The sequence below is a fragment of the Amia ocellicauda genome, chromosome 18 (genome assembly GCF_036373705.1).
Source record: "Amia ocellicauda isolate fAmiCal2 chromosome 18, fAmiCal2.hap1, whole genome shotgun sequence".
In the NCBI taxonomy this organism is placed as follows: Eukaryota; Metazoa; Chordata; class Actinopteri; order Amiiformes; family Amiidae; genus Amia; species Amia ocellicauda.
Genome location: NC_089867.1, coordinates 942,253 through 967,976, shown reverse-complemented (window position 1 = coordinate 967,976; position 25,724 = coordinate 942,253). Strand labels below are relative to the sequence as shown.

General features: G+C 38.7%; 1 protein-coding gene across 2 annotated transcripts in view; it reads right to left on the bottom strand.

Annotated features, from left to right (window-relative positions):
- The window catches only part of washc5 (WASH complex subunit 5), a 68,926-nt gene that overhangs the window by 31,192 nt on the left and 12,010 nt on the right, over positions 1-25,724 (bottom strand). For both annotated transcript variants that reach the window (XM_066690516.1, XM_066690515.1), the window contains exons 5-14: positions 21,227-21,327; positions 20,697-20,889; positions 17,327-17,479; positions 16,200-16,313; positions 14,462-14,633; positions 4,589-4,716; positions 3,966-4,095; positions 3,340-3,452; positions 2,946-3,112; positions 2,714-2,789 (exon numbers count right to left, since the gene is read on the bottom strand). In XM_066690516.1, the coding sequence (XP_066546613.1) occupies positions 2,714-2,789; positions 2,946-3,112; positions 3,340-3,452; positions 3,966-4,095; positions 4,589-4,716; positions 14,462-14,633; positions 16,200-16,313; positions 17,327-17,479; positions 20,697-20,889; positions 21,227-21,327 (1,347 nt within the window). The remainder of the gene's footprint in view (positions 1-2,713; positions 2,790-2,945; positions 3,113-3,339; positions 3,453-3,965; positions 4,096-4,588; positions 4,717-14,461; positions 14,634-16,199; positions 16,314-17,326; positions 17,480-20,696; positions 20,890-21,226; positions 21,328-25,724) is intronic.

Genomic DNA, 25,724 nt, shown 5'->3' with positions numbered 1-25,724 from the left:
CTGATGACTGTGGGGGCCAGTTTAGTACAGTGAACTCATTGTCATGTTCAAGAAACCAATTTGAAATGATTCCACCTTTGTGACATGGTGCATTATCCTGCTGGAAGTAGCCATCAGAGGATGGGTACATGGTGGTCATAAAGGGATGGACATGGTCAGAAACAATGCTCAGGTAGGCCGTGGCATTTAAACGATGCCCAATTGGCACTAACGGGCCTAAAGTGTGCCAAGAAAACATCCCCCACACCATTACACCACCACCACCAGCCTGCACAGTGGTAACAAGGCATGATGGATCCATGTTCTCATTCTGTTTACGCCAAATTCTGACTTTACCATCTGAATGTCTCAACAGAAATCGAGACTTATCCAGACCAGGCAACATTTTTCCAGTCTTCAACTGTCCAATTTTGGTGAGCTTGTGCAAATTGTAGCCTCTTTTTCCTATTTGTAGTGGAGATGAGTGGTACCCGGTGGGGTCTTCTGCTGTTGTAGCCCATCCACCTCAAGGTTGTACGTGTTGTGCCTTCACAAATGCTTTGCTGCATACCTCGGTTGTAACGAGTGGTTATTTCAGTCAAAGTTGCTCTTCTATCAGCTTGAATCAGTCGGCCCATTCTCCTCTGACCTCTAGCCCAACAAGGCATTTTCGCCCACAGGACTGCCGCATACTGGATGTTTTTCCATTTTCACACCATTCTTTGTAAACCCTAGAAATGGTTGTGCGTGAAAATCCCAGTAACTGAGCAGATTGTGAAATACTCAGACCGGCCCGACTGGCACCAACAACCATGGCACGCTCAAAATTGCTTAAATCACCTTTCTTTCCCATTCAGACATTCAGTTTGGAGTTCAGGAGATTGTCTTGACTAGGACCACACCCCTAAATACATTGAAGCAACTGCCATAAGATTGGTTGGTTAGATAATTGCATTAATGAGAAATTGAACAGGTGTTCCTAATAATCCTTTAGGTGAGTGTATATATATATCTCAAATTACGATAAACTGTTGGCAGTTTACCTTCAAATTTGAGTTACTTGGTGGTAGATAAACTGTAAACATGTAAATTATTAGAGTACTTGCTATGGGGTACGTGGATGTAACAGCAGTCAAAGCCTAACTGGAGATTTTTTTTTTCTATTTAAAACTGAAAGGAGCCCACACACCTATTCTGTTACGTGTAATACTTTACAAAACATGTAATACAATGACAAAATTAAATCTACTGTATTTTGCGTCAAAACAGTTATTTTTTAACAAAGAAACAAGCAAAACCTGCCGGCAGGTTGAGATATATCTATTAATAGTGCCAACAGACATAAAAAATGAATGATCATAACTCCTTCAATTTGTATCCAATTATCACAGTTTGTCTTAAAAGTTGTATTTTGACTAGTACTTTAAGGGTAAATTGTTAGAAAAATACATTTACATTGATATTTGTTTAATAAAATACCAAAAATGTCACAATTCATAATGATGATATTATTAAAAAAAAGTGGTAGTGTTGCAATATAGTGCGTCTAATCATGATCAATAATGCAGAAACTGATTCTGTAGTTTTTATGCTTTCATTTGAGTGGCCCAACATGCTTGTGGCCTTTATAATGGGAGAAATGGCCCTTTTGGAACTATTTCATGATACAATTGTTTCTCTAAAACTTTTCTGCATAGGCAAAACAGACATTGATAAAAACAGAAGCAAAACAATAAGTACAAAATGAATAAATTAAAATGAAATGGAAAAACATAATGCATATTAATTACTATGCAACATTAACATTTTCTCTCTCCACATGAAAAGCACATGATTGTATGGATGTTTGGGAGTCTTATCTTATTTGTTATGCATGGTGTATGACTGATCGTGCATTGTTTATATTGTGGCATTAACACAACGTAGAAGTTGAAGCTGCAAGATAATTAGCTTTTCTTGCAGGTATTTTCTTAAAACTGCTAAAGGATACTAAGGTTAATCTATAATGATGTGTGTTTGTTGTTGTTACTATGGAAAATATTTTATTTTATTTTTGAAAAGGAAGCCAGGTTGTGATGAGGAGCTTGGATAGTAATGCAGTCCCCCCAAAATACAGCAAACATCTCTAGATAAAAATGTTAAATGATGCCCTGTCAAAAATACTATATTTGCACCATTGCTACAGCAAGACTCTGTAAGCCATGTATGAATTTAAGCTTTGTAGTTGCTGCAGTAGTTCTGTGTAGCTGATTTTTACATAAACATTTTCATCCAAGGCCATAGAGAGAACAGACAACAAAGTGGAGTGTGTGATAAAGTTTGGGGTTCCTCATTGACGTCATGTAGTTGCCCCACAACCAAAGGGAGTAATCTTCTATATGATATATAGTATGTTCTTTAGAAAAACTTTAGATGTCTTCCCGACTGGCCATCTCTGGAGAACGTTATTGCTGAATAAATTATTTTGGTATTATTCTAAATAAAATCGGGCCCTGAGTATTCCCTGTCTGCCTATCTATTGAGGGAGTACATTTCTCAATGTCAGTAAGGACATGTCTATATAATACTGCTATTGAAATTCTGCCTTAATTTAAATTTGTCACTGAATGCACAAGGTTTGGCATGACTGAAACTGAAATGTGATCAATGTAATCAATTGAACTTAAAATAAACATTTTTGGATATCATTTTTTCTGTACTTGAATATATAAGAAACGTATGTCTTCATACTTACCTTCAGGAATGTGGCTCGGAGTTTTGTCACCATTGATGGGTTAACCCTTATGCTCTCTTGCATGATACTTGTGAAGCTGCAAGAAACATAAAAATAAGCAGTCAATCCATAGAACACAGAATATATTGTGTATCTAATATTTTATGTTTAAAAGAATTCACTCAAGCTTCATTATATTGAATCATTGCGGCAAAAATATAAAACCCTGCAGTACACGTATAACTGTACATACCTATCGATGAGCTGCCAGGCATAAGACAAATCCCCCACAATTTGCATTGTGATCAGGACCTCCTCCTTGATATTGATGGTACGGATCATCTGGTGGAGAAATTTGCGGGTGTCTGCAAGAAACTGGCAGACCTGTAGATTGGATTCAAGCTGGTGGAACTCCTGTACCTGTTCAAAAAACATGAGGACAAACCATTAAGGTTGCTTCCAAATATAATTATTCCATTTCTCAAAGTAATTTCTGAGTACTGTAGAAATACTTTATTTTTCCTGCAGTATCCTACTACTACTATTACTACTACTACTACTACATTTCATATGTAAGTTTTGTTATCCATGGAACATCAACAGATGGTAAGAAACTCTGTGTGAATGGAAATTGACAAAGCTCCTACCTCCTCTAGGGCCTGGATTAGCTGCACAGTCTTCCTCCCAGCAGCTGTGGAGTCCTCATAATTCAGAGACAAGATCTGCTTTGAAATCTCTCTAAACCATGCTTGCAGGTTCTCTATTGATAATGACAAAACAGAGACCATATTTTTGAAATGTATATATACATTCTTCAATCTACTGGAGTAAATGGCTTTGTGCCTTTCACTCCTATAATATTGTTAGTTTTACCCTTTATACTGGATCAGTGCATTTTTCTATATGAGGCAAGTATAGTGAGAAAATGTATTTTGATTATTTTCTGTATATTATTTCTATATTATTAATTGTTTCATGTTGTTCATAGTATTAAGGGTTTCAGTTTTGTCTATGAACCAATCATTTGTTTGTATTTACCTATTTGTAGGAACTACTTTAATAATTAATTTACATGCAACAATGCTACAGTTACCCTGCCTCCGCCTCAAGGTTAATTGTTTCTTGAACTGTATACAGCTATTGTCTTCAGATTACCCTGCCTCTGCCTTAAGGCTCACTGTTTCTTGAATGTATAGGGCATGTATATGTAGATTAGGGCTAGAGAAAGTGCTCTCCTAGGGTATGGATTAGATATAAGGAGAGTAAAAATTACCATTCTTCTCTACCCTGGTTAGGGGTTTTACCCCAGAGAACACCTCAGCCAGCTCTGTCATTCTCTCAGATCCCTCTTTCTTATAATTCTCCCACTTCATTTGCTTCTCAGAGAGCATCTGTTTGAACATCTGGGTGGACAAAATTGACACGATTAATGGATAACTGGTACTAAAATAATCAAAATTAAAGAGCACACTTTAACAATTAAAATATATTGAAAACATTCTAAATAAGCAGACATAAAAAACTACTGTCACTTTTTACTAAGCATTATCCAAAAAACATAAATTAAATATTTCAAAACTGGTGAAAAAAGAATAACAATATTGTTTCAAATCCTTCCGAATTAATTAGAATTATTGTTTTAATTAAATATATTGTTCTTTTGTAAGTCTAGTAGTAGACCAACAACTATATATTTACAGCAAAGATAAATACATTGCGTCAGGAGTACTGAATTATGAATTCAGCAGTGAGTTGTTTTATGCTCCATGGTCTCAATGGAGAGTTTGTAATAAATTAAAGAGTGATCAGTAGGTCACAAAGTAAATAAAGAGGGGGTTTAATGTACTTTTTGTAACTTTAAGGCTGCTCTGTTTTTTGTTTTGTTTTGTTTTTTACCTCCTTCAGAATAAACTCAAACTGGGCTGTGTCCAGCAATAGCTGGAAGAGAATCTTGGAGTTGTATTTTGAGTCACTGATTACTTGATCCTTTATTTGACGCAGCCTCTTGTTGTTTGGATCATAAGCTGAAATTAGAGATATGCGAAGATGAGAAAAGAACATGAAATGCTACCCTCTGTAGTTTATTACATACAGTACATAACACAGTCCAGATAGTGTAGATCTCCAACATTAAAAGCATCAATAAATCCATAATTTGAAACATGTAGTGGACTGAAATCAGTAGTTCATAACTATGTCAATCAATGACTGATTGTGTAATAATTACAAGGGTTTTTAAATAATACATTAACTAAAAGAGAAAACTGAAATAAAAATAATTACATGCAAAATGTACCAGGTATCAAAATTGACATTCAAAGTGGAAATTTAAACCTCTTTATTGAAACCAACTTCAGTCATTCTTGCTGCTCTGACTTATGCATGTCTCACACAAAATCCATGTTATACATACACTACCAGTCAAAAGTTTTAGAACAACCCCAGTTTTCCAGTTTTTATTGAAATTGAAGCATAAGTCATACAGAGGGGGCAGTGTCACATTTACCACATCGCAATCTACAGAAAAAGTTTTCTATGGTGCATGGTTGTATGGATGTAAATGATCACATACTGTTAATGACATGTTACAGAAACTACACACACACACACACAAACACAAACAAATTGCCATATTGCATCCTGTATGAGCAGATCTATATTGTCTTGCTATAGCTGGCTGGAGACTTAACACTAGAACATACAGACATACTCAAATTTGTTGTTATCCCTCCACAAAAAACAAAGAATGCACAATTTCCTCTGAAATAACTTGAAACTGAGAAAAGTAATTGGTATCCACCATTGTTTATTCCATATTTAATAGAAATCAGACTTTGCTTTTGATTTTATCAACATAATATTATAAATAATAAAACAAATTATAATGGCATGGAAACAAATGATGGGACCCTCAACCTAATAGTTTGTTGCACAACCTTTAGAGGCAATCACTGCAATCAAACATTTTCTTTAGCTCTCAATGAGACTTCTGCACCTGATAGTTCTTCATGAGCAAACTGCTCCAGCTGTCTCAGGTTTGATGGGTGCCTTCTCCAGAGTGAAAGTTTCAGCTCTTTCCATAGATGTTCAATAGGATTCAAATCAGGACTCATAGAAGGCCACTTAAGAACAGTCCAATGTTTTGTTCTTATCCATTCTTGGGTGCTTTTAGCTACATTATCCTGTTGGAGGACCCATGACCTGTGACTGAGACAAAGCTTTCTGACACTGGGCAGTAAATTTCGCTCCAGAATGCCTTGACAGTCTTGAGATTCCATTGTGCCCTGCACAGATTCAAGGCACCCTGTGCCAGGCGCAGCGAAGCAGCCCCAAAACATAACTGAGCCTCCTCCATGTTTCACTGTAGGTATGGTGTTCTTTTCTTTGAAAGCTTAATTTTTTCATCTGCAAACATAGGGCTAATGTGACTTGCCATAAAGCTCCAGTTTTGACTCATCTGTCCAAAGGACATTCTCCCTGAAGGATTGTAGCTTGTGTCTATTTAGCAAATTCCAGTCTGGCTTTTTTATGTTTTTCTTTCCAAAGTGGAATCCTCCTGGGTCTTCTTCCATGGAGGCCACTTTCGCCGGATAGTGTGATCAGAAACTGACGTACCTTCACCTTGGAGTTCAGCTTGTATCTCATTGGCAGTTATCCTTGGTTCTTTTACTGCCATTCGCAATATCCTTCTGTTCAATCTGGGGTCGATTTTCCTAATGTGGCTGCGCCCAATGAGGTTTGCTGCAATTCCATGGAACTTGAACTTCTTAATAATATACTGCTCAAAAAAATTAAGGGAACACTTAAATCGGATGAATGAAATGTATTAAAGATCAAAATCTTGAATGTACATTGTGTAATTCGTTGAGAACAAAATGACGTAACAACGGTCAATGGAAACCAAAATCACGAACCGATCGAGGGCTGGATTCAAACTCACACCGAAAATCAAAGTAAACAATTGAAATCACAGGCTGTTCCAACTCATAATGTGACTCAGTAGTGTGTATGGCCCCCATGTGCCTGTATGCACTCCCGACAATGTCTGGGCATGCTCCTGATGAGATGGCGGATGGTGTCCTGGGGGATCTCCTCCCAGACCTGGATCAGGGCATCAGTGACAGTCTGTGGTGCTACTTGGCGGCGGCGAATGCACCAATACATAACATCCCAAAGGTTCTCAATTGGATTCAGGTCTGGGGAACGTGAGGGCCAGTCAATGGCATCAATGCCTGATATTTTTAGAAGTTTGGGTGATACACGATATATATCTCGATATTTCTTGTTTTTATCCAATCAATCTACAAAATAAGACCAAAGACATTAAAACTACAACATTAATCAATAAATATGCGAAACTAACAAATACTACATGCAGACTGTCATGGTAAATATATGCAGAATGCAACACATTACAGCACAAGTGTGGTGTGATTACTATTAGAACATAAGAAAGTTTACAAACGAGAGGGGGCCATTCGACCCATCGTGCTCGTTTGGTGATCATTAATATCTAAGTGATCCAAGGATCCTATCCAGACTATTTTTAAATGTTCCCAAACTTTCAGCTTCTACCACATCGCTGGGTAGTTTATTCCAGATTGTGACTACTCTCTGTGTGAATTATTACGTGTGTTATGTTGTTATGGGATATATATACACACACACACACACACACACACATTATGATTTACTGGCACATAACAACAATAACACAAGTAATAGTAATCACGCAAAACATGCATTGTAAAATGGTATAGATTCAGGTAGATTTACCACAACCGGGTTTATAGTGGCATGTTTATCTGCTAGACAGGGACATTTCTTCTCTGACTGTCGCGTTTCGATTCTACTTACCGGTAATAATAATAATAATAATAATAATAATAAAAGCTGTTGTACCACTTCACCATCTAATGAAACTTTATGCATTTGTTTGCATTGCTTTCCAATTTATTAAAATGCAAACAAACTTTATTATTCTTTAATTTTATACAAATTATATACATCTAAATTAGCGGGGGGTGGGGGTGCTGGCAGATCCGAGTTTAGCTTTCTCTGGTCCATGTTCAGTGTGGTGCACACAATGATACCAAACGGCACAGTGACTACTTTCTTCCATCCAAATAGGCTGAATGACTGAATATAAGATTGGAGACGTGTGATACTAATTCAAGAAACTAATTAGTTTGGGATATCACTATAATCCAATTATTTATTATCTTTTCTAAGGGGTACCAACAAATGTGTAGAGGCCATTTTAGAATATCTTTTTAGAATGAGCAATAATGAATCTCTTTTCACAGCTTCTTTGCTTTATTCTATGACATAGGAAAGGCATGCAAGTACACATGCCAAGCTTTTAATTTCCTACACCATTAAAAGGCACTTGGAAACTGACAGAAAGAGGTCTGACAGACCCAAAGCCACAATAGAATCAGAAGATAATGATAGACAGGTCGAGTGGCAGTTAAAAATCCATTGCTAAGATGGCAAAATAAGAGAAATAGGCTTGCCTGGGCCATGAAGCACCACCAGTGGACTACTAAAGACTGGAAGAAGGTCTTATGGACCGATTAAACAAAATCTTCGGTTCATCACGCAGAGCTTGTATGCCATCGAGTAGGCGAAAGGATGGTTCCTCAGTGTGTGATACCAACAGTCAAACATGGGAGAGGCGATGGTCTGGGGCTCTTTAGCTGAATCCAGAGTCGGTAACATGCACAGAGTGAGTGGCACCCTGAACCAAAACGTGCTCATTATTGGAGACCTCCATAGTTAGAAATATAAAGACTGCGTCATCAGCAGTAGAAGTAAAATGCCTCCCAGGAGCCAGAGTCTCTGACATCGAAACTAAATTAGACGAACTGCCCGGCAGTAAAGTTTCAATGTTTACAACCAGAGATTTTAAAAAGAAACTTTACATTTTTATGCAAAAAAGCGAAAAAACAATGTCAGAATATAATTGTCTCTGGCCCGCTACCAACATTATACGGAGAGGATGAGGCCTTTAGCAGGCTGTCCTCTCTAAATAGCTGGTTGACAAGCTGGTGTGCATCAAATAATTTTGCTTTTGTGAACAACTGGGATTGTTTTTGGGAAAGGCCTGGCTTATACAGAAGAGATGGGCTCCATCCCAGCTGGAGAGGAGCCCTAATGTTATCTGATAGCTAGATGTTTAAAATCATGACTCTTCAGAGCACTGGTCAGGCTGCAGCCCCGCAGTCCTACACTGCAGTCTGCCTGTAACTTCCAGCATAGACACAGATTAATGAGAACCACTCAAATGTAACTGAGGTTAAATTCGGAGTAGCACAGGGCTCAGTCCTCGGACCTATACTTTTTTCATTGTACATGTTCCCTTTAGTAGATATCACTCGACGACATAATATTAACTTTCACAGTTATGCAGACAACACATAATTATATCTGTCAGTAAATCCTAACAATACAATAGAACTAGAAAAACTAATCTGCTGCTTGTCCCAGATTAAAACATGGATGACAAGACATTTTCATATGCTTAATTCTCACAAAACAGAAGTCCTAATTTTAGGTGACAAAAATCTAACTGTTCATCAGACACTGATAAAGCTGAGTAATGATAACTTTAATTTCTCCCCTAAGGAGATGGTTCAAAACCTTGGTGTCATCTGTGATTTAAATCTATCCTTTGAATCACACGTTCAAAATGTGTCGAGATCCTCCTTCCTCCAGCTTAGAAACATTGCTAGACTGAGACAATTCCTCTCGCTACATGACAGTGAGAAATTGATACACACATTTGTTACATCTAGACTGGATTACTGTAATGCCATTCTGTCAGGCAGCACAAACAGAGCTATTTCTGCACTTTAGTTAGTCCAAAACTAAAACAAAAAACATTAACACATCACTCCAGTATTGGCTTCTCTTCACTGGCTACCAGTGCGCTATAGGATAGATTTTAAAGTTCTCTTACTAGCATTTAAAGCACTAAGCACTACTTAAAAGATCTCCTTATCGAATACACTCCAGGTCGGCCATTGAGATCCCACTTAGTGCTTCCTAAAATACACAAGAAAACCGCAAGTGGCAGAGCATTCAGACATAGGGCCCCGAAACTGTGGAACGATCTTCCAGCCAATGTAAGAGATGCCCCCTCTGTCTTAGCCTTTAAGTCAGGGCCTAAGACTCATCTGTTTAGTCTGTTTTTCTAGCCCATAGTGCCACCGGTGTGCCATGGACATGCAATATCTTTGGAAATGCCCTGCATTGCATGACCAGTATCTGAGCGCAACTGTCCTTTTTCCAGCAAGGTCCACTCTGAGGGTCTGACAAGGCACCTTGTTCCCCACCGTGGGAGTCTGAAGAATCAGAACCCACCCCAGAGGGCCAATGGGGCATCCACACCCAAGGTCTGACGAGCCACTGCCACCCAAAGGCTGTTGAGGTCCAAATGAAATTCAATGTGGACAAGTGCAAGGTAATACATGCAGGTAACAAAAATGTCCACTATAATTACACTATGGGATGTACAGATCTAGATGAAGTAACGCATGAGAAAGATCTAGGTGTCTATGTGGACTCCTCACTTTCTCCATCCAAGCAATGTGGGGAAGCAATACAAAAGGCAAACAGAAGGCTAGGGTATATTGTCAAAAGTGAAGAATTTAAAACAAGGGAAGTAATGTTAAGACTGTACAATGCGCTAGATAGACCTCATCTGGAATACTGTAGCATTATGATGGGTTATTTTGATAAGAGCATTTTAGCTCTGAACTGAAGCACTGATCCAAAGAAGACCTCTCCCCCCAAAGTTATCAGATTTCCTTAAAGCGTGGGACTGGTTTACATCAAAGTGACAGTCTAGGAGGATGGCACCGAGAATAGGCCAAATAGTTTGGAATCCTGCTGTGAGATATCTGGGAAAGGGGGCCTGTAGGTAATAAAAACTCTTTGAAATGGACGAGAGCCGAAATCCCGACACAGAGCTCTGAACCCGGGCTAACCGGCATTTCCAAAAGATGGCATGGATTGACATCAGTCATAAATCAAGCCCCCCTCCAATAGGACACTGGGGGCTGAAACCGAAATCCAATCTCAAAAACTGAAGAACCAATCACCTATTGATCTGACAGGCGTATAAAGAACAGCGCACGGTCTCTCTCTCTCTCTCTCTCTCTCTCTCTCACCTGAACCAGTAACTCGCTGCCACAGCTCAACCTGTAGCTCTGTTGCCCGAACCGGAACCAGAAACCAACGAAGTCTTTGCCGGCAACAGAAGAGTTAAACTGGGAGAGGGAGATTGAGCCGTACGAAGAATTCTTTTAAAGGACTTTATTAAATAAAGAACTTTACAGACTGCGCATGCCCACCTGTGCCCACCTGATCAGGGGAGTTTTACAGCTGGACAATTAACTAAGTCGGCTGTATACGAAAGTGTCAGTCATTTAAATAGCTATTGAGTCTTAAGAAACTCGACCCTTGGAACCAAACAGGGCCCTGCTTTCCTCAAAGACTTTGTGCACAACCTTGGAGCCTTCAAACCAGTGGAAAATCTGTTTGGAAAAGACTCTACATTCGCGAAACCCCAACTTCCAGGTGCATCGACTGAGTGGAAGTTCTTGGACAAAGCCAAACCAGACTGCCTTTGTTCCAAACCACACGGACCTCGTTCCTCTGTTATCTGAGCCCGAAGCCAGAGAGGCCTCTCTGCGACGAAGTTCAGATAAGTTTAACAGTTTGGAGTTTGTGATTCATGACATTTGAGAAATCAATTAGAAATGTTAATCTGTTATTCATAACTCTAGAATGTGTAATATCATTTAGTTTTCTTAAATATAAATGTGTGTTGCATTAAACTGTTTTGTTGATAATTTTAGAAATAAAATCTGTCAACGCCAAGAAATATCTTCTCATTCCTGTTTAACTGTTTAGTCTGAAATTGACACAAGTTAATAGACACCAGATTATAGGTGGCCCTGCCTATCCTTAATCATTGAATAATAGTCAGTTAAGGGAAATTGTGGTAACAAGTAATGATAGGATCTTTCTCGGCACCTAAACGTAAATGAGACTGATATATATATATAACGAGAAGTTACCTGACATACATACTAACCTGCGTAGTTATTTAATGTCCGACTAACAATACTAATGAGAGACTCACCTTCGTCTTACTAACCGGTATTGTAGTCAATGTGTTTATAACCTTTTTTGTTTAACGATTTGTGTGATATCATATGCAATCCCATGGTCTTTGATTTGGTCACGGAAGTGATTTGTCTTTGATTTGTTGATCTAGAGTTGAATTTTAATTAGTTTTTCCCTTTTGTATAATTAGTGTAGTGCTACATTTAGTCTTTGTTTTTGAATAAATTTGACAATTTATATCTTTGGAATTGGTGTCTGCGTCCAATTATTACAGAAATTGAGTTCTACAAGATTCCAGGATTCGTGATAAGGTGATACTATAAATTCACTTCTTTAATTGAAATGTATAAGTGTACCTTATGCTACAATACTGTGTGCAGTTCTGGGCACCACACTTCAAGAAGGATATTGCTGCTCTAGAGGCAGTTCAGAGGAGAGCAACCAGACTCATTCCAGGTCTGAAGGGAAAGTCCTACTCGGAGAGACTGAGGGAACTGAACCTTTTCACCCTGGAACAGTGGAGACTACGTGGGGACTTGATCCAAGTCTTCAAAATCATGAAAGGCATCAACCACATCAAACCAGAGGAGCTTTTCCAGATCAGCAGGGACACACGCACCCGGGAACACAAATGGAAATTGGGCTTCAAGGCATTCAAAACGGAAAACAGGAGACACGTCTTTACACAGAGAGTAGTCACAATCTGGAACAAACTCCCCAGCGATGTGGTAGAAGCTGAAAGTTTGGGAACATTGAAAAATAGACTGGATAGGATCCTTGGATCACTTAGATATTAATGGACACCAAACGAGCACGATGGGTCGAATGGCCTCCTCTCGTTTGTAAACTTTCTTATGTTCTTATGTTCTAACCCCCACCAACCCCAATAGCCGGCGAGAGGCCTCCTCCAGAGGGAAGACCACAGCCAGCAGCACCAATCAAGAACTTTCTGATCTCCTTGCTGCTGTAACGACTATAGTGCCTGGAGGGGAGACAACCAATAGGCCTAGGCCCCCAGAGATTCATTTTCTCCTACATGCCATCCATAGGAGTTTTTTTGTTTTTCTCTCTGCTGTGCCTAAATGCTTTATTTATTTAAATGTTCATTAACTTTACTGCAGATCATGTAAACTGTTTAAAGGTCTATTTTTATTTTACTTTATTGTATTTATGCATATAAGTTTGCTGAATGTTTGTTGTACGTTTACCAGTCTGTAAAGCACTCTGTGGCTACCCTGCAAAGAGCACTATACAAATAAAAATGGATTGATTGATATTAGGGTCCGAAACATCGGAGCACAGATATCATCGGCCGATATTAGAGATCGGCACATATTCCACCAATAATGCACCGCTGTATTCTCTCAAACTACTGGCTAAATTTTTTTTTTTTAAATTACCATAAAATCCTTCATCAGACTTAAGACAATCAATAAATACACGTATATTTTTGGTTTTACAGTCTTTATTATAATTATTTTTTTCAAGGTGCTTTAGTTTTTGCTGGAAGCTTCCGACTCCACAGTGATTCTCATAAGCAGCACCGTGCACACTCTTCTGAACGCCATGGTGAAACAAACACACACCCAATGAGAAACATAGGGCTTATCAACCAGTAAACTTGCGTTTTACTAATACCCTCATAACCAATAGAAAGTATTTTTGAAAGTTGTGCTGCATTTGAGTATTCATGGTTTTGATTGTTTATATTCACCATTACTGAAGATTACTGTATACTATGGCATAAAAGTTAATGAAATCGCTTTTCAAAATTCACAATATCAATTAAAATAAAGAAAAAACAGTAAATGTTCACTGAAGATGTTGTCTTGGATATCAGGAAACAAAAACTGTCTCCAAATGACAAGCAAGCTCAGATCACAGTAAAACATCTAAAAAAATGAGTGAAAAACATCTCTCAGACAATGTTGGATAAAACTGAAACTGTACATTATGTTTATAAAACTATTTCAAATTCTGCATCGTGTTTTGTCTATGATTCGTATTGCAATATATGTATTACATAAGTTACACGTCCGAGGGCATTTTTAAATACGTTTTGTAAAACAAATGCTGTTGTGCTGTGCTGCCTGCACATTAACCTGCCCCTGTTGTATCGGCAGTATTGAGCACTGAGCAGATCTTGTGAACCGAGAGAACCTGACAGATGTAAATTGCAAATATAGAGCTAGACCAGCGCTTAACTCATTTGCACATGGACATTTTTATATTTTTCCTTTATTCTCCATTATTCTAACTGAATTTTTACAATGTTTGATTTGTGGTTGTTATTTATGATGAAGAGTATTGTTAAGTTTATTATGTACAATGTAATAATCCTGCCTTCAGTGCATATTTGACAATTTCTCTCTGACAGGGAGAGATTTGAGGGGTCCATGCTAGAAAATGTTTGTTTTGCATGCTAACAAAAAAAAAGAAAATATCAGCAGATATATCGATAATTGAGCAATTTAGCTTCCCAATTATCGGTATCGGACCCAAAAAACCTGTAATGGTCAGGCTCTAGTGTGTATATATATATATATATATATATATATATATATTATTTTAATGCATGAAAATGACACCATGGGATCACTTGGTTGTTTCTTATATTTCCAATAAAGGGGTTACCGGAGTCCGCTGTGTGAAGCATTAGCCACCGGATGGCCACATTGCAGTCCCTGAGGCAGTTGAGCAGTTTAGGAATGTTGTCCAGAACAAACTCTTCTCTCAAGAAACCCTCCTTCAGAAACTGCTGCACCTGGGGCCTCAGTGTCTCCACACTGGCAGCATAGCGGCTTGCCTGGGAATATTGACATGAGGTAGAGGGAAAAGATCAGTCACCATTCAATACAAGTTTTCAGTTTGTGAGACTTGTATGTACTGCAGTAATAATAAATAAAACTATTTGTTGTTGCAACCTCAATGATGAGTTGGGTCTACTATTTGGAACCTCCCCACCCTTAAGCATTACAATACTAAACTTCACTTCAGATGTCCCTCATATAAAAATAAAACACTTGATTTGAACATTTGCCCATTACTTCAATAAAAGTTGCTGGATATAACTAAGTTCAAACTGTCATAAAAAGCCCCTTAACTGCCACTGTCGTGTCAACAGGCGTTGGACCAGATTAAATTTAAACAATGTATTTAGAAAATATACCATTACACCGATTTATTATTTTTTTCTTCTGAAAGAGCAGCGTCCCCCATTTGCCAGCATGCTTGTGAACCACTCTGTGTTATTCTGCTTTATGTTTATCAAATAATATTAGGAGGGGGTGTGAGTTGCACAGGTGCACACTCTAGGGGGATATAACTGTATCTTTTAATGACATTACATGTTTTAAAACACATCACTACAGTATTATCTTCTCTTCACTGGCTGCCCATACGCTACAGGATAGACTTTAAAGTTCTCTTACTAACATTTAAAGCACTAAAGGGACTGGCACCTCCCTATTTAAAATATCTCCTTATTGAATACACTCCAGGTCGGCCACTGAGATCCCAAGAAAACCGCAGCTGGTAGAGCATTTAGTTATAGGGCCCCAAAACTGTGGAACGATCTTCTAGCCAATGTAAGAGATGCCCCCTCTGTCACGGCTGAGGGAAGATAAAAGCCAGGAGCACCGATCAAGAACTTTCTAATCTCCTTGCTACTGTAACAACTATACTGCCTGGAGGGGAGGTAACCATTAGGTCTAGGCCTTAAGCTGTGGACCCCAAGAGATTTTTTTTCTCCTACATGCTATCCATAGGAGTTTTTTGTTAATTATTTAAATGTTCATTTACATTATTGTAGATCACTTCAACTGTTAAAGGTCTATTTTTATTTTATCATTTATGTATTGTTTTATTTTGCTGTACTTTTGTTGTATGTTTAGCCCTCTGTGGCTACCCTGCAAAGGGCGCTATACAAATAAAAACGGATTAATAAGACCACACCTAGCTACCTCCAGATACACCTAAGCTGCAGCCTCTATCCACTCTTTCAGAGGGCCATATGGTACTCATTCTTGAGTGTACTTTATAGCTCAAACTTACCAGCACTTTCATTTTTTTCTTACTATTACACCTTAGGATAACTATTTATTTTTGCACTTTAAATTGGCTAAGTTGTAATTGTATCTTTTACTATGCCTTATTAAAATTATATACAGCTCTGGAAAAAATTAAGAGACCACTTAAATTGATTTCTGATTGGTCTCTTAATTTTTTCCAGAGCTGTATTTTATATATTTATATATATATTATATATATATGAATAATGTGGTTGAAGTTTGCATGTTGTCTAAAACTTTGTCCCAACGTCTCTATGAAAACATATCATTGACAATTACACTATTAAAACAAGATACTATACCTGTTCTTTAATATTTGCTTGATCAAGAGTGTAATTCAAGGCAATCTTGGCAGCTTTGTAGGGTTCCCAGGCTTCCATTAAATTGACTGTGATCCCCATGTAGATACTGATAACCTGCAAAGGAATTAGATTACTGCACATGAGACTATACACAGATTAAAAATGTATTATTTATAAAAAACTTTTTTTTAGCACTGTAACACTGGAGTGTTATAGGACTGCACTATCAGCCAGAGAAAGACACAATTTACAGTTAGAACTGATGTAAAAGCTGCTTCTTGATTACAATATTATTGAAAGGATTTCAAAAATTTGATGCGTTTTCAGCTAAACACAAAATATTTGTGGATGAAATATATTGTTGCCGGCAAGGTCTGTGTGAATGGGTCATTGTCGGGAAATCGGTGCCGGCAATTTGCCGTCAAGGGTTCTAGTTAAATTGATGGCAATTTGCCGGCAATATGTCCGTGTGAATGGATCCGGAAAATGTTTGTCGGCAAAGTCCTTGCGTGTCGACGCAGTGTGTAATCTAAATAGGGGTGCATTTTTGCGACCAAAGCCGCCTTTGAACAAGAACTTGTGACCGTTGGCACCTCCCTATTTAGTTGGCGTATGTAATGCTAACTATTGTCATACATGTCAGAAGTTATGTACAATAAATCATACAAAATATATTCTCTCTAAACAGGCAAATGTGTTACCCCCTCACACTGGGTTCGTTTGCTGTGAAACAATATCAGTCAATGCGCTGCTGTTCACTTGTCTTGTGTACAAATTGCTCAGTTCATAACTCAGGTTCGTTTTCATATTTCAATAATAAAGTGAGCTTGGTTCGTTTTGTATTAATAAAACACCGGATATTTACATTTTACATGATTAGTGCATAAGAAATTGCAGCATATCGCGTACAATAACAATACATTGACTACATTGTATTGTTTACTGTATATTTCAAAAGCAGGCCAATGTTGGCCGCAATTTTCTGGCAATTTTCCGGCATTTCAGTGTGAATGGGGCTTTACATAAATTCTAAATGTAAGGATTATAAATAAAATGTAGTACCATTTTATGAGAAGGTGCTAAACAAAATAAAGAAAGACTACAAAGCAACCGCACTGTAGACTTACCCAATTATCTGGAAAGTATTTATCCACAATCTCCCTCATTTTGGCTTGCTGTGTTTGAAGGATTGATGGAGTGAAATAAAGGATGACATACAGCATGGCAGCCTGGTTGGCCAGGGCTGTGCTTCTATGTTCTGGCAGAGGATAGGCAGAAACCTGCATAATGCAAAAACACACTAGGAAGGAGTTTCTTATACACCAGATAGGTGACCTTGACATATAAATACCATTACATTACAGAACTTCAGTAAAACTGAAACTGTTACTTTTGATCACTTTTAAGTGGCAATTAAAATAAAAACTTCTCTAACTTGATGCGCTGATTGTATTGTATCATTCTATAATACCCAAAACATATTTATAATGCCAAAATATGATTACGACATGTCAATGCATCAGTGCAGTCAGGTAAGAACCACACTTGTTTGTCTTGCATGTACTCATGAAATGTACTGACATACCCCCACAAAGCCAAGTCATGTTTCCACAATTATTGTTAAACAGTAAGTCAAAATGATGGCTAAATGGGTAATTACTAACATTAAAGTTCTTCTTTGTATTTAAATGTGATTGTGGTTATCCACAAATTTCCTGTCAACTGAGTCTCATTTAGGTGCTTTGCAAATATGCCTTTTTCTAAAGCCACGTATTGTATGTTGTGCAGCAAGTTTACCATGGTTAGATCTGCCGACCATAATCATAATAAGGAGTTGGCAGTAGAAGAATGGGTATTGGAGGAGCATGTACTTACTATTAGAAATTTAAAAGAGACCAAAAATTGTTTTGTCTCAGTCTGTACAAACCCAGATTCTGTCTCAGTAAATTCCTCCTCCAATTCTCCTGGCCCCGCTGTACCTAGTGAACGGCTGCACATAGCAGCTCCACTATCACAGCAGTACGATCAATTCGTCTCTGTACAAAGGGTCTCTAGAAGGACGAAATCCAAACCTGGAGCTCCAGCACATCAGTCTCCTATGAGAACCGCAAATAGATTTGAACTCCTCAGCAGCACGTCTGCTGAGAAGCTGCCCATTGAAGACTCCATAGTTAGAAATATAAAGATTCTTTCACTAGCAACATTGGCAAAATGCCAAAATCGAGGCTAAATTAGACTAACTGCCCAGCATTCAAGTTCATACTCTGATTATTCACATTTGCACTAACGATATAAGATAGACAATCACAGATTTTAAAAAGAAACTCTCTAAACAGCTGTTTGGCAAACTGGAATTAGCTTTTGTTAAGAATTAAACAAAGGCCTGTTTTGGCGAAGGCCTGGCTTATACAGAAGAGATGGGCTCCATCCCAACTGGAGGGAACACCTTATATTTTCTCATAATATAGCTAGTTGCCTAAAAACCCGACTCTTCGGAGCACCAGTCAGGCTGCAGCCTAGCAGTCCTATATTGCAGTCTGCCTGTAACTGTATCTAGAATAGCCATACGCCGATCCTACATCTCTCCCTGGGGGCATCCAATAAACTACATAGATCTGAAATTAAAATAGCTCCAGTAGAGGACCAGAGTAATTAAACCAAAGAAACACTGATCATGGATCAACTTGTACACTAGACCCTATAGCCACAACATTGCAATCGTAATCTCTCCCATTAATTATCCATCTAACACACAATATTATTAATGGCTCTTTATCCTCAGGATCTGTTCCTGAATCCTTTAAATTAGCTGTAATTAAACCACCACTTAAAAAAGCTGACTCTAATTCACTTAAACACTACCGACCTATTTCAAAGCTTCCCTTCCTTTGTAAGGTTCCCATGGAAGCTTCCCAATCCTCAGTGATTCTCATGCACAGTCGTGCGACTGACACACTACTGAACGCCGTTGTGAAACAAAAAAGAAAATTATTGCTTCTAACATCCTTCCTCTGATAGGCTATTGATCGGTTCTATATTTTCGCTGAAAGTAATCTTAACCCTTTGCAGCTGAAGCTTTCTAATATAATTTAAAAAAAAATGCTGGTTTAATGTGGAATTGAATTCATATATTTCCCTTTTTAAATGTCTATCTTCGGCTTTGCTAGTCTAAAAGTGTTAATTCACCCAAAAGCAAAGCACATTTAGTAGGACATCTACATTAAATCACAAGAAATCGTATGCATTAGTTATCAATAGCCTATTGAGATGTATAATCTGAAAAAGTGTATTACATACACGTACACACACACATACAGTACATATAATATATTATAGTAGTAGTACTTCAAAAGTGTCTGTCTCTTCGGTGCCGTTTGCTGCAGTTCGGTATGTCCCATGCAATCCAAGCTGTTGCTCAGTATTTCTTCTGAGTTCCTCGGAAAAACTTGCAACCTTTTCTCTGGACTCCACTGCGTTTGCTGTCATTTTTAAAGCCTTTGCCTTTTTTATTTTCCTTTTAACTTGGTCGGGTGAGTGATTGATACCCATCGAAAGAAGCCTTCTGTGATCGCTTCTATAGTTATATCCTCATAAACAGCAGTGCTCGTACACTTCCTTTGGTTTCTTTTTTAACTTTATCTTCCATCCACATTGTAAACACTGCTTTAATTTCTGCATCGTCCCAGTTACCTCCAAAGCATCCATTTGTAATTGTACTGCTCAGCTCAATATAATTGCATTTCGGATTGCATAGTGAACAGCTGGTCTTGTTTTAAAATGCATTGATTTGAATGGAAACCTGCTTCGGTTTAATGCAAAATTCGGATAAATGAATAAAGTTACCTGGTCCCGTTCACAATTTCAAAATGCATTTTAAACCTGGAAATTGCATACTGTTAAATTTCAGACTTCAATCATACTTCGTAGAAGTAAAAACAATGGCAAGTTTACCAGCTACACACTTTTATTTTCATTGACCGAGAAGTTTGAACAGTTTACATTATCAAACTGTTTACATGTAACTCATTACTTAGCCTATACTTTTATATATATATAAAGATGTGAGCTAGTGAAATGTATCAGTAAATTTAAGGCTATAGATCGATATAACATTCAAACAATATAGAGAAAATACTGTTTGTCTTGTCTTGTTTGGATTTTTTGGTGCCTGTATTTACGTCTGCATTGGCGAGAAGCGGCGTCTCCTTTGAATCAGACTCCTTTGCATCATGCACTGACGCTTTCCACCAAGCCCAGGGCCCGGCGCGTTCATATTCACATTTACGTCACCTTTTGGCTGCCTCAAAAGATTTAGGCCGGGTCAAAAAGCTGGACTAGTTTTCACCCGGCCCAGAGCCGCCTTAAAGCTATGACCCCGTTCACATATGAGTTAAGGTGGCCCTTGGCCGGCCTAAATCTCAAATGTGAATGGGGTCCAACTTCCTATTAATGAGTTTCTGAGATAAGCTTTAGGAACAGTTTGTCTGAATTCCTTACCTGGTTATAGATGTCATCAGAGCGCAGGCGGCCTATCACCATGCTGATAAAGGTGGCACTTATGGGCACTCTCTGGAAATAGCTCTCTGGGTAGTTTTGTGGCCGTTTGGCTCCAGGCTGACTTGAGTAGCCTGTGCTGCGTAACAGTTTACAAATGTCATCAAGGTTGGAGTCTGCTGATGAACGGGCAGCACTGTGAAAAATAAAAAAGTAAAAAAAGAAGAGAAAAACAATTACTAATATATACAAACAAATACTATTTAAATTTAGCCTAACTTTATCAAAACACTTTTTTTCATAATCAAATGTGTAGCACACCTACTATCCGTGTTTCTGGAAAATATTAAAATTCAATATGTCACATTATCAAACCTCACAAATCTAATCTAATCTAAAACGAATACAAAAATAAAGTACCAAACAAAATTGCTGAAGTCTCTTTTGCACAAAATTAATGAAGAGTTTTCATAAGAAAATCATAACAGGAAACATTATACATTCAACAGCAACATTCCTATAATTAACCTTACCTGTATCTGTAGTAAGACACCAACATCCTCTCCCTTACTTCCCCTTCAATCTTCTGGTCTATTACCAGCAGCATGACTCCATATAAATACAGAGCTTCACTCTATTAAAACGAAAAACAAAAAGATCAGTTACTAAGATACATTCAAAGGAATACAAGATAAGAGACCAAATGAGAACTGTACTTATAGACTAAAATGTTAATTTCAGTTCTTCTAAAGCTGAAAACTTTAAGTAATAACAAGGGTGTAGAAAGTGTGTGCCGAACCTGCGTGGCTCCATCTCAGGGGAGATGTAGGAGCAGCGTGAGGATGCACTCTAACTATTGAGGGGGGGGGGTAGTGTAGCGATCCTGAGGCCTCGCTAAGAGGCCTGAGCCTTGTAGCGATGCAGTAAGGTCGCTGCAGTATGGCGTGGGAGACTTGGGTTTGAATCCCACCTTCACCCATCCTTTGTATTTGTTATTTTAGCTTTTGAATTATTAATATTGTTATTAGGGTTAACTCGCCAGTGATGAAGTGACTGCTACAGATCGTTGAATTTGAGGTTGGCATCCAACTGGCTTGTTTCACTGCAGCAAGGGCCGGCTCGCCCATTGGCAAGTGTGCACAAACATAATAACAATAATATCTATTTTTCGCTTAATCTATGTCTCTATAACCATCTCCAAATCCATCTCTCACTAACTCGCTATTTATATGTCAACTAAGAATCTATATTTATAGATCTCTCTAGCACTCCCTCTCTCAATAAATGTATTCTGTAGCTTTCGAAAATCTGTCTCCTCTCTATAACCCTCGGATTTAAGGTGGTCCAGACCTCTTTTAAGCATTACGGGTGTTTGATACACCAACACATACAGTGAGGGAAAAAAGTATTTGATCCCCTGCTGATTTTGTACGTTTGCCCACTGACAAAGAAATGATCAGTTTATAATTTTAATGGTAGGTGTATTTTAACAGTGAGAGACAGAATAACAACAACAAAATCCAGAAAAACGCATTTCAAAAAAGTTATAAATTGACTTGCATTTTAATGAGGGAAATAAGTATTTGATCCCCTATCAATCAGCAAGATTTCTGGCTCCCAGGTGTCTTTTATACAGGTAACGAGCTGAGATTAGGAGCACTCCCTTTAAGAGAGAGAATCTCAGCTCGTTACCTGTATAAAATACACCTGTCCACAGAAGCAATCAATCAATCAGATTCCAAACTCTCCACCATGGCCAAGACCAAAGAGCTGTCCAAGGATGTCAGAGACAAGATTGTAGACCTACACAAGGCTGGAATGGGCTACAAGACCATCGCCAAGCAGCTTGGTGAGAAGGTGACAACAGTTGGTGCGATTATTCGCAAATGGAAGAAACACAAAATCACTGTCAGTCTCCCTCGGTCTGGGGCTCCATGCAAGATCTCACCTCGTGGAGTTTCAATGATCATGAGAATGGTGAGGAATCAGCCCAGAACTACACAGGAGGATCTTGTTAATGATCTCAAGGCAACTGGGACCATAGTCACCAAGAAAACAATTGGTAACACACTATGCCGTGAAGGACTGAAATCCTGCAGCGCCCGCAAGGTCCCCCTGCTCAAGAAAGCACATGTACTGGCCCGTCTGAAGTTTGCCAATGAACATCTGAATGATTCAGAGAACTGGGTCAAAATGTTGTGGTCAGATGAGACCAAAATCGAGCTCTTTGGCATCAACTCACCTCGCCGTGTTTGGAGGAGGAGGAATGACCCCAAGAACACCATCCCCACCGTCAAACATGGAGGTGGAAACATTATGCTTTGGGGGTGTTTTTCTGCTAAGGGGACAGGACAACTGCACCGCATCAAAGGGACAATGGACAGGGCCATGTACCGTCAAATCTTGGGTGAGAACCTCCTTCCCTCAGCCAGGGCATTGAAAATGGGTCGTGGATATGGGTATTCCAGCATGACAATGACCCAAAACACACAGCCAAGGCAACAAAGGAGTGGCTCAAGAAGAAGCACATTAAGGTCCTGGATTGGCCTAGCCAGTCTCCAGACCTTAATCCCATAGAAAATCTGTGGAGGGAGCTGAAGGTTCGAGTTGCCAAACGTCAGCCTCGAAACCTTAATGACTTGGAGAGGATCTGCAAAGAGGAGCCTTAATTCTACGTGGCATTGATTCAACAAGGTGCTGAAAGCATTCTTTAGAAATGTTGGCCCATATTGATAGGATAGCATCTTGCAGTTGATGGAGATTTGTGGGATGCACATCCAGGGCACGAAGCTCCCGTTCCACCACATCCCAAAGATGCTCTATTGGGTTGAGATCTGGTGACTGTGGGGGCCAGTTTAGTACAGTGAACTCATTGTCATGTTCAAGAAACCAATTTGAAATGATTCCACCTTTGTGACATGGTGCATTATCCTGCTGGAAGTAGCCATCAGAGGATGGGTACATGGTGGTCATAAAGGGATGGACATGGTCAGAAACAATTCTCAGGTAGGCTGTGGCATTTAAACGATGCCCAATTGGCACTAACGGGCCTAAAGTGTGCCAAGAAAACATCCCCCACACCATTACACCACCACCACCACCAGCCTGCACAGTGGTAACAAGGCATGATGGATCCATGTTCTCATTCCGTTTACGCCAAATTCTGACTCTACCATCTGAATGTCTCAACAGAAATCGAGACTCATCAGACCAGGCAACATTTTTCCAGTCTTCAACTGTCCAATTTTGGTGAGCTTGTGCAAATTGTAGCCTCTTTTTCCTATTTGTAGTGGAGATGAGTGGTATCCGGTGGGGTCTTCTGCTGTTGTAGCCCATCCGCCTCAAGGTTGTACGTGTTGTGGCTTCACAAATGCTTTGCTGCATACCTCGGTTGTAACGAGTGGTTATTTCAGTCAAAGTTGCTCTTCTATCAGCTTGAATCAGTCGGCCCATTCTCCTCTGACCTCTAGCATCAACAAGGCATTTTATCCACAGGACTGCCGCATACTGGATGTTTTTCCATTTTCACACCATTCTTTGTAAACCCTAGAAATGGTTGTGCGTGAAAATCCCAGTAACTGAGCAGATTGTGAAATACTCAGACCGGCCCGTCTGGCACCAACAACCATGCCACGCTCAAAATTGCTTAAATCACCTTTCTTTCCCATTCAGACATTCAGTTTGGAGTTCAGGAGATTGTCTTGGCCAGGACCACACCCCTAAATGCATTGAAGCAACTGCCATGTGATTGGTTGGTTAGATAATTGCATTAATGAGAAATTGAACAGGTGTTCCTAATAATCTTTTAGGTGAGTGTACAACACATCCCAGATCCTATTTGACTGTGTTGTATAATAGAGTGACATACACACATACATTACACACAAATATATACATACATACACATATAACTATTACACAACACTGTCAAATAGGACCTGGGATGTGTTGTATATTGATGTTAGATCAGGGAATAAAATTAATACCCGCCACCCGCCAAATGTGGGTAGATTTTGCCAGTGGCGGGTAAATCTGTAAATTTTATCAGCCACTTTGGCGGGTCGCCAAAAAGGAAAACTTGTTTTAGTTTCTCCTAGCGTATTGGTTGATATGTTTCAAAATACAAAATCATTTGTTGATGTTGTAGTGTTGGTATATTTAGTTGATTTGGATCAAAGTGTTTTATAATCATAATTATAAATTATTGCATTGACAAAGTTCATACACGCACAATCAGTGCAATTCTGCAGATCTGCGGAAGTCTGCGCTACAACGCACCCCATGGCTTCCTTACAGAAAAGCACATACGTGCATAATATGTGCAGTGCAATTAAGCCACAAATCTACAGCTGGTATGTTAACCCACCAAAATGCCAAACACCCTTTGGCGAAACTACCAATGACAGATAAGGAAAGAGGAGCAACAAACACATTATACACACACAGCTGGCTATTCCTCTTTATTCAGTATTCGCTGGAACTCGAGCGCACAGTTCTGTTTCTGATCCTAGACCGGCAATCTGAGTGTGGAGAGGAAAAGCCAATCGTTTAGTCCAGTAGATTGTATAAATTAGCTAGCTATATAGGTCTTATACATTTTGTATTTCGCTGTTGTGACCGGAAAACATTGCCACAAGGACGCTAATGTTAAGGCATTTTCGTTGCAGCTCACATTGCTAAACTGGCAATTGAATGAAAACGAATAAAAATTAAAAAAGAAAAACGTATTGGTCGGTCAGTTACAGATGTAATGGTAAAATATTATTTTATAAACAAATAGTCACAACCTTTATAGTTAATTTGAAATTGTGACAATAAAAAGTTGAGATAATGTTGGCAACAACAACAATACGAGAGTTGACAGGTCTGCTGTTATTATGCCATTTCCATACATCTTCAATTAATGCATTTTTACATATTTATTTAACAAAGTTGTTGTGTTACATTAGCTACATTAGTTACATTATTTCATATGTGATTGATTAATTTGAAAATGATGCTCCCGCACACAGTCTCTACTAGCAAGTGTTA